At 38.8% G+C, this 15,135-nt stretch overlaps 1 protein-coding gene across 1 annotated transcript in view; it reads right to left on the bottom strand.

Annotated features, from left to right (window-relative positions):
* Positions 1–14,882, bottom strand: part of pkp3b (plakophilin 3b) — a 22,544-nt gene extending 7,662 nt beyond the window's left edge. The window contains exons 1-11 of the mRNA XM_033985446.2: positions 14,525–14,882; positions 7,565–7,653; positions 6,194–6,807; positions 5,473–5,596; positions 5,188–5,392; positions 4,954–5,113; positions 4,337–4,445; positions 3,724–3,888; positions 1,842–2,024; positions 937–1,090; positions 152–347 (exon numbers count right to left, since the gene is read on the bottom strand). Coding sequence (XP_033841337.1) covers positions 152–347; positions 937–1,090; positions 1,842–2,024; positions 3,724–3,888; positions 4,337–4,445; positions 4,954–5,113; positions 5,188–5,392; positions 5,473–5,596; positions 6,194–6,807; positions 7,565–7,653; positions 14,525–14,732 — 2,207 coding nt within the window. The 5' untranslated portion in view covers positions 14,733–14,882. The remainder of the gene's footprint in view (positions 1–151; positions 348–936; positions 1,091–1,841; positions 2,025–3,723; positions 3,889–4,336; positions 4,446–4,953; positions 5,114–5,187; positions 5,393–5,472; positions 5,597–6,193; positions 6,808–7,564; positions 7,654–14,524) is intronic.
* Positions 14,883–15,135: the final 253 nt, after the last annotated feature.

The following is a 15,135-nucleotide window of genomic DNA, read 5'->3' on the forward strand; positions in this document are numbered from 1 at the left end:
ATTTGTCATAAATGATTGACAAGGCCCAGTTAAGGAGCAAAAGGTTACAAGTTTGTCTCGGAGTGCTACACAACGTGACAAGCAAGGCATAAACAGGATGCAGGGTTGATCTAAGGATAGTTAGCTTATTGTGATATGGAATGGGCCCCACCTGTTATCATGGGTGCCTTTGAGGCCCACCAGTTTGGGAAGACCATTGAAGTAGGAGATGTCCCGGGCTGCAAGGGAGCTGCAGGCAACCAGGTGATTGAGAGCGCCACAGATGTTGACCACCACTTCACTGCAGGGGGATTTCTGAAGGCCATCAGAGGGGAGCTTAGACACCAGCACGTTCACCATGTTTTTGGCTGCAAAGGGCCAGACATGCGGTTTGTAGATAAATGATGTCACAAAGTTGGAATAACAATGGCAGAAACAATGGCCTTTCCTAATCTTAATAGGAGTAGAATTTTCACTACTTGGTGAGTGTGTTTACAGAGGGAAACAGAAATTGTGAAATTGTGGGAACAGATGGTTGTATAGTAAGTTGTATTTACCTCTGAACTTTCAGACCACTAATCTTTGCCATCAGCACATGTAGACATTTAATGGAGTTTAACAGTGATGACTAACTTTTTTTTAAATCCAGAAATTCTGGGAAATTCATCTTGTGGGGGTGGAAAAAAAAAGTTTTAAAGCTTGTTTTTCTACAGGCTGCATTAACCAACCTCAAAATGCTGGCAAATGTTATTGACCTTCAGTTGCTCTAGATTCTGAAAAACGATGCACTTCACTGGAAATGACAGTATTTCTTCAGAATATGGAGATTATTAGGAAACAGCAAAGGGTTTCAAAGGGCATCTGGATACAAACATTCTCTACACTGAACCACTCCTGGATGAATAAGGGATTACACCATCTCCCACTATAGAATTTGCTGACTGGTGGATGTCTCACCAAGATGATCCTTGTTGGAGGCGTGACGTGCCAGGTTCCGGAGCAGACCAGTGAGTGGCTTCAGCTCGGTGTCATTGTTGGAGTCCAGGAGCTCCAGTAGAATTGGCAGCATCCTCTCCTGCTCCAGCACCACACAGGTCAGAACCGAGGGCCACTGGAATAATACAATATAAATAGAACTTATAGATATAGGACAATTAACCATCAAACTTCAATTTTTGTCAGATAAAACATTTCAGGTCAAGTCACGAAACATCACTAACTTAAACATTTGCAACACTGCAAGATGATACACCAGTAGACCAAAGTACTAAGTAACATATTAACCAAGAATATCAGTGGGACCACGGCTGAACAAACAACAAACAAACCCATATTAAAACTTCCTTGTTTTTATATATATATATATATATATATATTTTTTTTTTTTTTTTTTTTTGGACAAATTTGCTCTGTTTCTGAGTGACATGGTATCAGAATTATACATTTGAAAAATAAAGGTTCATTCTAAAGATGCATGTCGTAACTTTTCTGGTGCTTTTGTCCATAGAGGTGTTATTTTTTGGAATGTTCTACAGTATGACATTTAACTTATCGATCTCCATGGAGACAAGCAGCCGTTACATGTTAGATCTGTGGGGAGGTGATCCTGCCCACAAGTTGTTTTTTTTCAAGTTTTTTTTTTTTTTTTTGAGCAATAAAAACACCTGTAATTCAATAAAAGTGGATAGATGAGTTGTCATGTCATACGGTTGAACATTTTAAGCAAAGCAAACAGATGGTTACCCCAATATGCATTTATAATAAACATTTGTCATGCTTGTTCATTACTAGAACATCACTTATCTTAACCTTACAACCCTACATTCCAGAGGTGTAATGGAGGACAGGGGACCCTAGCCTACCCGTGAGTCTCCCGCTGTGATGTTCTGAAGTGCTCCAAGGGTCGCCTCTCGACTTGTGGAGCTGCAGTCATTGTTCTGCAGCACCATTTTGTACAGCCCGACAATCTTAGGGTGCCACAACCACTCGGCTCCTCTGGGCTGCCGGGACACCTCAGACAGAATGGACAGGTTCTGGTTTCGCTGCTAGAGGCCACAGTGACCAAAAAGTGACAGAGATAAGGTTACAAATTGTTAGATCAAAATATCACAATAACACACAACTAACATGCCTCTTCTTCAGTGTATGAACAAATGAATATGAGCTTTTACATGTATGATAGTTTGTTGCTGTGGGGTTGATGGTTCAATGCTAGTCAGTGCTTGCTATTGAGGTGTGTAACGTGAGACAGACTTCTCTATGTTGCATTAGTAAATGATCCTCCCTGTGGGCTGGAGAATAGTTCTAGAGTTTCTGATTGCTTGGATGCTTCTTATGAGCAGCACCAGAGGAAGCCTAACAAGCATCACCTATTCCAATATGGGGAAACAATGAAGTTTGGAACATTCAGGTAATAGCACAACTGTAAATGCTAAACCAAGTCGACAAGCACTTTTCTTTTTAAACATATTATAGACTCTATAATAGGCATATTTTGGCTGATGATGAGTGCAAAATATTCTTGGATTTTAGGGTTTAGTCATTAATAGAAATGATAAGGTTCAAAATTTGTGAATCTATCTTTTGGATATTTGTATGAGTATGTATTGTATGTGGTTTAGATCAAATACCTAAACTGGCAAAATTAATCTAATAAACCTCTGAAACCAACATTACCCTAAGGCCTAGCAATGAATAGCACTAATCCGCCTATATCAGTGTTTCATAGTCACTTGTTACATGAACTAGACACAAACACTGCGCCGTCCCTGGTGGCAACGACAGGAGGTCATCTAGCCTGGGAGCTGAAAACAGACATGTAAACATTTTAACTGTTGTATGAGTAATGCCAGTAATGTTTTTTAGGGAGTGCGCTGTGAGTTTCCCATTTGAACGGTGCAACACTTAAACTATTTGGAGCACAGCCAGCAGACCCTCCTATTTCCTGACCCTTTCTTTCTGACCTGATTTTCCTTTGTCTAAATCAGGTTAGTCGTAATGTGATGTCAGAAAAGCCTTAAAACCTCCTGGGAATGAAAACTCACTCAGACTTGTAGTAACTCACAATCATAACACTCCCAAAGTATCTCTGTTGAATTTAACACCAATTATCTTATGTTAACCAGTCACACCAGTGTACTAGTATTTTTTATCTGTTTTAAATCATTTCTGTGTAAAATGCACTCTAATCTCTACATTTAAACTATCCTTTAATACTTTTGGGGCAACTTATCAGGAGCAGGAGGGATGACGGTACTGAGCCCAGTTACCTTGAACAAAGTGCTATACTGTAGGTAATAATTCTCATCTCTTTACCACTTTTAAAACTTACTACTAACTTTATCTGTTTTTAATTGTATAGTAATTATAGTATGCACTCAATTGTGTCTAGGCATGGGCAATTAATCACATTTTAATAGAAATCGAGATTCTGTCATGTCTAATCATAAATAATATGCTAGCGGTATCCCGACCTCTGTCAATATCAGCATGCGCTTTGGAGCAGAGTTTAGACTTTGGAGGAAAACATTTGGCTATTGTTGGTCGCTTTAGCACTGAATGTTTTGTTCATTAAATCAATACTAGAAGTATTTTGTTTTTGAAAGAAAATAAAAGTGAGTTGAAAATGGAGATACATCAATATGAAGAAATTATTATTATTTTTTTTATCATATCACCCAACCCTAATTGTGTCCATGCAGTTTTTGTGCAAATGGTAAAATAGCGATGCTGCTATGCTAATACCTCTGTGTTTTTTCGGTTGTAGAGAGTGAAACAGCCAATGGGCTCAATTTCCTTGTAAGAAGATGATCTCCTTGGGCCTTCTAGACGGAGCTGTACAGTGGGAGGAAGCTCAGAGTACAGCTGATAGGACAGATTCCTCAGAACACACAAGCAATTTTCCAATCCCTGGAAGAAAAGACACTTCTCAATCCGATTCTGTTCTTTGTATAAAATGTAGCACCTCATGTAGCTACCTTTAAGAAATACTTAGCTAACATTTGTATATGAAATGGTGGTGAGATACAGTAAGAGATGATACTGTTATCACAGGAGGCTGATGTGTTTATCCAATCCCTCCATCTGGTAGAAGGTTCATCCACATGTGTGCAAAGTATTTCGGGGTGTGTTGCTTGTTGACAGGGCTCTAATTCAAGTCAAATGTGCCAGACCACAATGAGGGAGGAAAAATGCAATCTGGCTTTGCAACCATCAAATTGTATGTCACTTGTCATTTACGGCTTTGGAGCTAAATGTTTTGCACAATCTTTGCGATAAACAGTTTTAGTATCATCACTGTCAAGTTTGGATCTGTTACACAGTGAGGCGATGCTATTATTAGTCTATCAGGTGTTACCTTGTCATCCGCCCTCTCCTCTTGTTGAACGTATGACACCAGAGAGTCCACTAGACCGCGCATATCTCTCATCTTCTGCCTTGTCCTCTCATTAACTGAGCTCAGGTTCCTGCACAGCACAACTCAAACGTATGTTACAACAGCCCCTGTCATTGGAGTCATACACACAGTTCCACATATTTGTTATTTTAATTAGTCATATTTCTCTCTTTCTATAATTTATCTGTGATTTTAACAGCCTACTTTCACACACTATTGAAAAATGGTGGAAAGTTAAAAAAAGTAGTACTCTTCGGGAACTGTACTCACTTAAGTGAATACTGTTTAATTTTACTTCACTATATTTTCAGAGCAAGTATCTTTCTACTCCCCCATATCATGGTTTAAATGGGTATTTACATTTTTTTCGTGATAAAAGTAGTAATTACTGCAAATAATTTATAGCTCCCGTGTCTGTACTTTTACTTAAGTAACAAAACAGAGTACTCCTTTAGCTGCTGCTATTGAAGCTATTTATGTTTGTTTCTATTTATGTTTTGCCAGAACTGTTGAGCCCCCATCATCACTTGAAACACATGCATTACTGTATTGACTAACAGTACAGTATGTGCCATTACCGTAGACATCCAGTGGTATTGTAGAAGATGTCTTTTTCAGACGGACTGAGAGGGATACTGCTGCACAAAGGAATCATGACTTTATCTGTCAGCTCTGATAAAGCTTCTTTAGACAGCTTTTCTTTCAGATTATCTCGAGACGAAAGATTCCACAAGACACCTGCAGACAATGAGGAAATCGATTGAACTTAGACACTAAATCAATACAATTCAAGTCAGGCATGCTGTATTTACCGGTGATGTTTTTCCTCAGCTCTTCATCGGGTTCACCCAGTATACTGACGAGGCGTGCCACTCCCCCAGCCTCTATCAGTGCCACCTTGTTGTCCGCATTCTCGTAGATGAGATTTCGAGTGGCACCAGTTGCGTATCGCTGCACTTCTTGATTGTCGCTGGAGAATAGCTGAACCAAAGCTGGAATTGCATGTAAAGTTCGAACCTGCGGCGAGAATGCTCCAGGTTAAAAAAATATGGAAAATGTCAATCAAACATTAGTGTAGGAATGCAGAGGAGAGTTACCTGGATTTTGGCCTCACTGCTATGGTAACACTGATGTTGGATATACGCTGCTCCTAAAACTTGCAAGCCACTGTCAGACTCGGAGAGATATTTGACAGCTGTGGCCATGTCCAAACTCTGCATGCTACAGACACCCAATGTGGTTACTAATTATATTATTTTGCATATTTTTTGACACACACACACACCAGTGAATTGAATCACTTTGCCATAATGCTGTCTGCGTCACATCAGCTGCAAGTTTTGTTTTGTTGTAACTATGTCTGACTGCATTGTCCCTGCCAAATAAATAAATAATATTTGGATTATGTCAGTGTCAGCAGTATTTCAAACAGGATTCTATAGGTAATCCTTATTTTAACGATTTCACTGAATATATATTTTATAACAATGTTTATTGTGTTTTCTGATCAAAGAAAGGCAGCTTAAGGATGAAATGTAGTTACTTCTGTATCTTACTCAGGAAAAAAGTATTCAGCCATTTGTATTCTGCTAGTTTTAGATAATATGGGTAAAGGTTAGATGTGTATCATTTCCATTGTGTAACATATGAAGTTCTGAAAATCTATGACAAATCAATCATGACACAGTACATGCATATTCTTGTACAGTAGGAAAACAGTACATCCTTACTGCTATACAGTTTCTTAAATTTGAAGCACATCAAAATCTTAATTGTGTAGTAGGTCTATTTAAAACAATTTGACACCATCTTACTCACCCGCCTAAAGGATCATTGCTGTGTATGGACGCTCCATCTAGCACGTCCCCTCCTTTCCCCACACTCCTCACACTGCGCACGGAGCCCGCCCGGTTCAGGCCTTGGTACTGTCCTGTCCCAAACCCCTGGTTGGATCTGGACATCTGCTGGTGCCACTGTGCCCCCCAACCATCTCCCACCACAGGCATCCCTCTGCCTGTGCCAACCCAACCCTCTTGGCCATACCCGGAGTTGTGTTGGTAATGCTGCTGTCTGTTGGTGATGCGGCTGATGGTGCGGTGAGAGGGGCCTTTGTAAATGTATTGGTAGGGTACATCCTCGTCCTGCCACTGCCCCCTGCCCTGGGCTAGTGTTCCACTGAGGCTGCGTCGGAGACTGCCTGGGGGTGGCGCAGGAAGGGTGTGGGCGCTACTCTCTGGAGAAGGCAAGACAGTGAGAGGGAATACTTCCTGATCTGCCTGACAAAAGGATCTGGAGCGGCTGCTTCTTGTGCGGGACTGTGTGGCCTGGTAACTAGTATGGACTGCGCTGGTTCCAACATGGTTTGTTTTAGAGTTGTTTTCCACAGCAGAGCGAGAGGAGAAACCAGAGGAGTGGAGTGGGGCTGTGGGGACCTGCAAGAGCATGGAGGTTAATATATTTAGCTATGCAAAACTGTATAGGACAGCAACAGCTGGCATTGGCTGGTGTTTCTTAAGCAGTTTAAGTGACATAAGAAAGGACGCAACAACTATTGTTTCAGAAGCTAAAACGATCACGCAATAAGGACTTCTTGAGTTAGCAAATTTTACAGACACGGAAAATGTTCTATTAAAACCAGAAAATATATATATATATATAAGCTTACTGAATATCCTCTGTGATCCATTGTATCATTCTGACCCACCACTCTGTCCTATCTGTACATGTTGAATGAACTCTATGAAGCGCAAACTCATTTTTATCCAATACTTGCAGGAGGTTAAGGCAACACCTTTTGTTTATGCATTAGTTTCTTGTTACATTGTTCGCAGTAACAAGCTTCCATTTTCCTTTGTGCAACACCAAGACAATTAGACGTGGACGTACAGGAAGGAAACAGTTTTCAACTACAATACTTGCCTGCTTTTTCAAGCGCATGTGTGTGCTCTTGATTTTAGAATATATTCTGTTTTAAAGATATTTTCAAATTGTTGAAAAAGCAAGCAATTTAGTGTAGTGTTTAAACTCCAGATTTTTGTGTGAGGCAAAATCTAATGTGACCTTGCATTCACAATTGCATAAACCAAAGAATCAAGTCCCACACAGACAAACCCAGGAGATGCATGAAAATACCAAACTACTGTTGAAAGTCACCCCTATTGTTGTAACTGTGAGACCAACCACACTTACAGCCATCACTCTGCTGGGTGTATTGATCATGGACCGGGAACTAAAGCCATGGTTCGACAAAAAGCCTCTGGATGTCTGGAAATTGTAGTCTAGAAAAAATAAAACACACAATTATTAATAGTAAATACACATAAAATCTATATAACCACAAAATGGTTAAAGATGAGATTAAGGAGGCTTAGAGGAAAAGGAGGACGCATAAGGTTGTATAAGACGGAAGGAAGAGGGGAGGGACAGAGGAGAAGCAGCTAATGAAGGGGGCAGTGGGGCCGCATGCCTGAATGTAAGCATCACTGGGTCAAGGGAGCTCCACCACAACTTTACAGCACATAAACATACCATAGTACAAGGGCTGGACAATGTAACGTTTTTCCTTGTATTGATCCATTAATAACAGTGTTATTAAGAACAAACAATACAGACTAGGGCTAGGAAATATGGTGATAAAATCGAATTATAGTCTGATCCCTGTGACAATATGCTATTTTGGTACAAATTGTCATATCATGTTTCACAAATTTCCCTTGAACGCAGTTCAGTGCTCAAATACAGCCACTTTTTTCCACCCACTTCTCTTATTGAACAGCTTCTTAATGGCTCTGAGTGAGTGACACCAGCTTTAACCAATCACAGTGAAGTGCAAACCTTCAGAAGAAGCAGATGACTTTTTTCGCATCTTAAAAGCCATATTTTCCATGCCAATACACATTTACTCATTGAATAGAATTCAATTCAATAGAAAAACTAAATACATTTCTTCCTCCAAAGTCAGAACAAAGGAGACCTCTCCATTAAAAAGACCCATGCTTATCATTGACGGGTAGAAAATGGTTACTTAGCAAGAGAGGCCTTCTGTGTGGAGTTTTCACCTCCTATTTTCAAAGTCGGGATGGATAGCAGTACAAGTGATTATTTTTTGATATGACACCAAATACTTATTTGCATATCTATATTTGTATATATCAGTCCAATACATGGACATCAATGTGTTTTACAAAAGAAATTCTGTTTCGAGTGTTGGTTGGCCAATACATCGGGCCAATAATTGCACTTTTTAGCATATTGGCTATTGGCCTTAAAAATCTAAAAGATCCCCATATTTGGTTTAGGCAGACAAACTGCCTAAGGAATAAGTATAAAGCTTTATTTGAACCCTTTAGTGCAAAGAGGGTACTGCAAAAAATGCTCTTATCTAGTTTGTACTAAAACAGGTTTGTGGATGGTTTGCAGTAAATTTAATTAACCTAATTTGGGTGAAATAATCATAATCGGCCCTACATATTGGCAAAGCTTATCGGCCATAATTTTTTTCTGGTTTCCAAACAATCTGCACCAGCATCGGCCATGAAAAAGAATGAATCAGTTGATCTCTCCTTTGAAACTCTACTATTAGAGGAATGGCTATCATAAGACACATTCACTTTTAATTCAAATGTGCTAACCCAGGCTCAAATTACTAAAACTTTAAAGAATTCACAGCAGCACACAGTTTCACTTTGATACTGTCCAAATTTATAGCTAACACATAAAAAAGAGGTATACATATGAGAAACTGCTCTAGTCCTCTCTAGTCATGACCCTGATGTGTGGGAGTACAGTATATACAGAGAATATCAACGTATAGCCGTGTACCCTCCTTCCTCCAACCCAGACTGCAGCTAATTCACATTGCCTGGTGCATTCTTTACCCCTATATGTGTCTCCTTAGTTCACATGAAGTCAATAAATCAGAAAACTCAAGTCTGGGAGAAAGTAAAACTCGAAAGAAAAAGACTGAATAAAAAAATGCAAGGCTAAACAAGAAAGTTTAGAAGTTGCAGAATTCTAAATAAAATGGGAGCAGTCAAACCCGCTATCTAAAGCATGGCTTCAATTAAATCCTCTCCTAAGTTTTTATCACTATAATTAAGACCATCTTCCAACAGGCGGATCTACCACTTTGGCTTCTGCAAATGAGGGAGCACTGAGTTTTGTTCTTTTTTGACTCCAATTTTCATATCTCAAAAAGGATTCAGGCAGCCAAGCCAATGAAGACAGATGAATTTTTGTAGGTTCTCATGGTCAATTTGCAATGTTCAGTGAATAAAAGTAAACAACTTGAGTTAAAGTTGAGAAGTGTAAGAATCTGCATGTTTGAAGACATAAAAGTAGCATCAAATCTCTTTCTTGGGTGTAAATATTTGACAAAACAAAACATGGATACTTAAGACTGCAAAGAGCTTACATGCCAGCATTCAGAGAACTCAAAAAACTGCATTTTTCTCATAACTGAAAAATGTAAATTAGAAATTAATTGGAACCACTATGGATCAGAGATAGGGAAAAAACATCTATCTTTCTGACAAGTATTGTGATTTGATTTTCGATGAGTAGGATTCTGTTCAGAGTGCACATTGTAAACAACTCCATAAACATTTGAGAGGAGACTGAAATATGAACTGACAAACTAATACAAGAATCCCATGTATTTCAGAACATGTCTGCAGAGGTGTACAAAAATACATGGTACTTTGTTCTTTGGAAAAGAACAAAGTACCTAAATCACTGCATGCCTTTGTGATTTGACAATTGTGCAAACTCAAATTGCAATTTCAATTCAACTGTGATATAGTGTTAGTAGGAACAACGCTACAGTTTAGTTTTTTCATAACCTAATGGTATACCTTTGTAAGTCTATCAGTTATAAAAGGTTAAATATGGCCAGACATTGGATGAAAGCATCTGTCCAAAATAGCCACTGATAACATAAGAGGACATAGGAAAAGAATGTGCCACACTCCAGGCCGGTAAATGGAGTGAGCTGAGTAATGTTTTTCTTTTGTCTAAGCAAAAAAAAAAAAAAAAAAAAAGAGCACAAAGCAGCTTAACATGAGACATCCAACATTCCTTCTAAGTCTGCATCACTTTGCCCTTTCAATTACCTGTAGCCATATATCCTCATAATCCAATTGACAGGAAAGAGCACACACAGCACTCTGCTTTAGCTCAATAGTAAAGTAATGAAAGTAATGTTTTTATAATATGATTGTAGAGCACTCATCAAAAAGTATCAAAGGTCAATTGTGACAAAATATAAATACTTCTCTGTCAAAGAGGAAAAGAGGAATGCAAAATTAGAACATTCAGAATGTTGACTATAACAGTGTTTCTCACACTGTAGTAATTTAGCACTGGTAGTACACAGATTATTTGTTTTGTTTTTTAAGGACAAATATCCATGTTTTTGTTCTCCTTTGGGTTAATAATTATTTAGAGCTACCTTATCCATGGTTAAGTCTAATTTTAGACTTGGTTTAGCCATAAATTACTGACAGAAAATAGGTGGTAGTCAGAAAGCCAATTATCTAACTTATCGGTGGTAGTTGGTGTAAAAACATTTGAGAACCACTGCTCTATAGTAAATACTATTTTAAAGGGACTGCAAAACAAGCCAATTGAAAATAAAACTAAACTTGCAACGTAATCTTTAAAACAAGGGCATAAAGGGTTAATTTTACAGTTCACTTACAGGGACAGTTTTGCACATTTCTGCTGGACTGCCATAGTATTGTCTCAATATTGACATCAGGATAATAATATATACTGAGAATAGGGCTGCAACTATTAATTTAAATGTACATTTAGATTTTCAAAACAAATTTAACCAAACCTGAGTTGAAATATGGTTTCCAACGAGAGAATGTGTACTACTTGATTTCCAATGAGAGAATATGCACTATGTTTTATTGATGAATGAATACGACTGTCTTTGTCATAAAAGGTCTTTTTGTATGTGTTTTAAAGTCCATAAGTGTACATAACGATGACTGTTAAAGTAAGACTAGATTATCACAGTTACTCAACTGATTCTGTATTTGTGATTATTTATGTTTTGATTTGTGTGATTTTAATTTCTTTCTTATTCTGTAAAGCACTTTGGATTACCTTGTGTACGAATTGTGCTATACAAATAAACTTGCCTTGCCTTGCCTATTCTTTGTTCAAATAACTTGTTCATGTACACTGGCAGCATACATTGTATTATAGTGCATTAGTCCATTCAAAACAGGTTGTATTAAGTGGAAACAATCCAAAACGAAGTCACCGAGTAGCTTTTCAAATATTTTTCAAGGCAGACAGAGGACTGATTTTGGCTTGGGATGTTTGCCTTCAGCTATTTTTCTAATGAGTTTTTCAACTTTTACTCTTTTTGGACAACATCCTGCCTCCAACTGGGCTACTGAAGTAGTCTGTTTTCATTACAGGCTGGAGTGGCTGTAGTAAGGAGGCGGGTGCTGTCCTTCCTGTTAACTTCTGCACAGACCAAAGCTAGGTTAACAGAACCCTGGGACGAAACTGATGAAAGATGACAAGTGTTACACTGGCCAAAAGAATCATTACAACTTCCCAGGGTGGCTGACTGCTGTTGGACACCTGCAGACAGGAGCTGGACGGAGGGCTATTTGCTGATGTGTGAACATGAAAAACTACATATTAATCTGTAGACAACCCAGGATGTCATGCAAGTTTCCACAGAGGGAAAAAACACAGGAAGATACCAGGAAATAACTGCATCGGGGGTTCCCAACATGCTAACTGGAAAAGACAACATCTAGTAGGAATAACCATAGATTTGTATAGTCTACAGCATGTTTTCTTTTGGTAATCAAAGTTACTCATAACATAAAAAGCGACAAAGGATTTGTTAATACTGATTCATTGAACAGACATTAGATTCTGCCCACTACAATCTGCTTATGTAATTCTCATCCAAGAGGAACAATGAAAATTCCCCACCCAAATGCCTATGTGAATACTGAATACTATATGATCTTTTTTTTGTTTCTATGTGCATATTTAAAAGATGATGTATTATGTTTTTCTTAAGGCCCAGTACTTTACAATAAGCCTGTATCCACAATTGTCCTGGTTTAGTTTTGGTTTGATCCTGGTTTGTTCTCGCCCTGAAGTCCTCTAGTCAAGGTAGGGTGGGTAGTTAGTATGTTTTTAAGAGGCAACTAAAGCAACCTGTTGTTTCGAAAGATTTCACGCTTCACTATGATTGGTTAAACCTATCACTTACTGAGAGCATGATTAGAGGCTGACCTATAGGACGTTAGGGAGTAGAAAGGTCAGAAGCACTGAATCACATTATGACCATATCACCAAATTGTCAAAAATGGATTGATCGCTATTCGATTTTTATCACCAGCCAAAAGTTGAGGTTTAGTTTTTTTGTTCAGTTCTGGACTTTCTGAGTTATGATGTGATGGCCCATTTGAATCCCATGCCATCTTAACATTTGGTGTATGGTATGCAACATATTTCATGTAAGATGCAGAGACCATGACTACATAGCTCTTCTACTTCTGGTTACGTGATAAAGGAATTTCAAACGGTATTAAAAACAATCGCTTTTGTTATACTTAAGAATCAAAAAGCATAATTTTGGTTGGTTGGTTCTCAATGACATTCTTTCCTCACTGATTCCTTCAAAAATGCAAGAAGCAAATGACAGAAACTGCTTTAGGCGTTTTAGCTTGTGTTTTGTGTCTGTCAAGGAAACCCCTGACTCTGGAACTGATCCCCAAACCCCTTTATACATGTGAAGTCATGTCACACAATACCATAACTTGCCATGGTTATCACAAAACAAACACGAAACATATTTAAGCCGAATTCTTCTCTCAAACAGAAAACACTGTCCCACCTTGCGATGTCATGTTGTAAGATGGGAAGCGCTTCACAGTGTTTTTAAACTTAATACACCTTCACTGAACTCATTTGTGTAATTTCGTCCCTAGAATCTCCAATCTCTACTGAATTTGAGGTAAAGTATGGGTATTGTTGAGATGAAAACTACCGCTTCATGACATCACAAAGTGGAACATAGCATTTTGAACCTAGGAGATGTTGCCTTCTAATAATAAAGGTTTACTCAAACATGTGTGAATGAAACAAAACACAACTCCAGTACATTCTAACATTGCTTAAAGCTCAAAAGAGTCAATTTTACATAATTAGGACCTTTAAATGTGATTAGGATTATTTTTTATGAGTGATAAGTCAATTAACTGTTGCAGCCCTACTAGCTAGGCTATTTCTATAATAATGGCAAGTAGCCCTATGCAGTTTCAACACCTTTAATGTCCAAAATACAGAGAGATGAGAAGATTTGATGATAGACACACAAAAAGATGATTATAGAGAAGATTTCTATCTATACCCCAATGCTTAAAGGTCTATTTGTCTTTGACCTTATATGACCCACTGTCACCTAGTCTACTGCTGTTGCTCTTAACAACTTACTACAAAAACGTATGCCTTTATTTAGTAATTGAGTTTCAAGGATATAAATTTTGACTTTAAATCACACAGTTAAAACAGTTCATAGAAACCTAATTTTATCTAATTGTATCACGCGCTTCTCTAAACTAAACAGATGCATGCACGCGCCACGTTGTTCATTAAAATAGTTATTTGTGAAACAACTGACGTTTTTCTCTCCTAAATACATCTTAATTGTACTGAAAATTTGAGTCTTAATTGCTCAAAAGGGTAAGTTCAGTTTTTTTAAGTTAGTTTTTTAGTTTGTATTTCGCTCTATAAAAGAAAACATTAAAAAGTCGTCATTTATAAGTACTTATTGGTCCGTTAGCTAACATGTTCTGTTGTCACACATTAGCAACAGTTTTACACTTTTCGGGTAATGAGAATATATAGTGACGGTCAATAGAGGGGGAAAAAAACGAAATATAATAAAACATCCGAAGTACCAGATCAGTCTCTATCTTTTTTTCCCCAAAATATGTAAGCTATGTTTTCTTTTTCAGTAACGGGACCAAACTGACATTGCTAGCTTCTTGCGCACGCACCTGTTGTTAATTAGCCAAATACAACCGTGTAATACGCTGTCAGTTAAGCTCTAGTTTTCTGTTATCTCTATCTGCCACCGTTCAGCAACAGGGCACTACGACTCACCTGTTGACCCCACCGTCGAGTCGTCCAGTCGGGTCATTGAAGAGGACTTGTTCTTCTCAGCCAGTCGCCTCCGAACCTGCTCCTGGACCCTCCTGGCTTTGGCCGCCTGGTCTGAACTCGGACCGTCCGAGGGAACCACATAGGCGGTGCAAGACGTGTTGGGCTGCAGGGCCGTCAGAAAGCAGCCCTCCGCCACCGCTACACTCATCTTCACGGTGCAAAGCAAATGGGACTTTATCCAGAGGTAAAGGTACAGGCGCGCAGGCAGCAAATGAGTCCCCCGGGCGAGTGCGTAGAGTTGGGTATGTGTCCAGAGAGGGAGTGACTTGGTTACTGTCCGCTGTGTGAAATGGAGAGTTCAGTTCGGAGACAGAGAAGTCCGTTCGTTTGTAGGCGGGACCTCTGGGGCTGGGGTAGGGGCCAAGCACAAATCCACCTGCTCATTTACAGGGCGAGAACATTGGGCACTTTTGAACAGCCCACATGCTGTCACAAAAAAGAGGTGGTTTAGAAGTTCTGACAAGGGAGTAATAGTATGTTACAAAGCCACCTTTACAACTTTTACTTCAAATTCAACATAATAGCCTTATACTAGAAGAGTTGTTGAAACA

Source organism: Periophthalmus magnuspinnatus, chromosome 3 (assembly GCF_009829125.3).
Source record: "Periophthalmus magnuspinnatus isolate fPerMag1 chromosome 3, fPerMag1.2.pri, whole genome shotgun sequence".
Taxonomy (NCBI): Eukaryota; Metazoa; Chordata; class Actinopteri; order Gobiiformes; family Gobiidae; genus Periophthalmus; species Periophthalmus magnuspinnatus.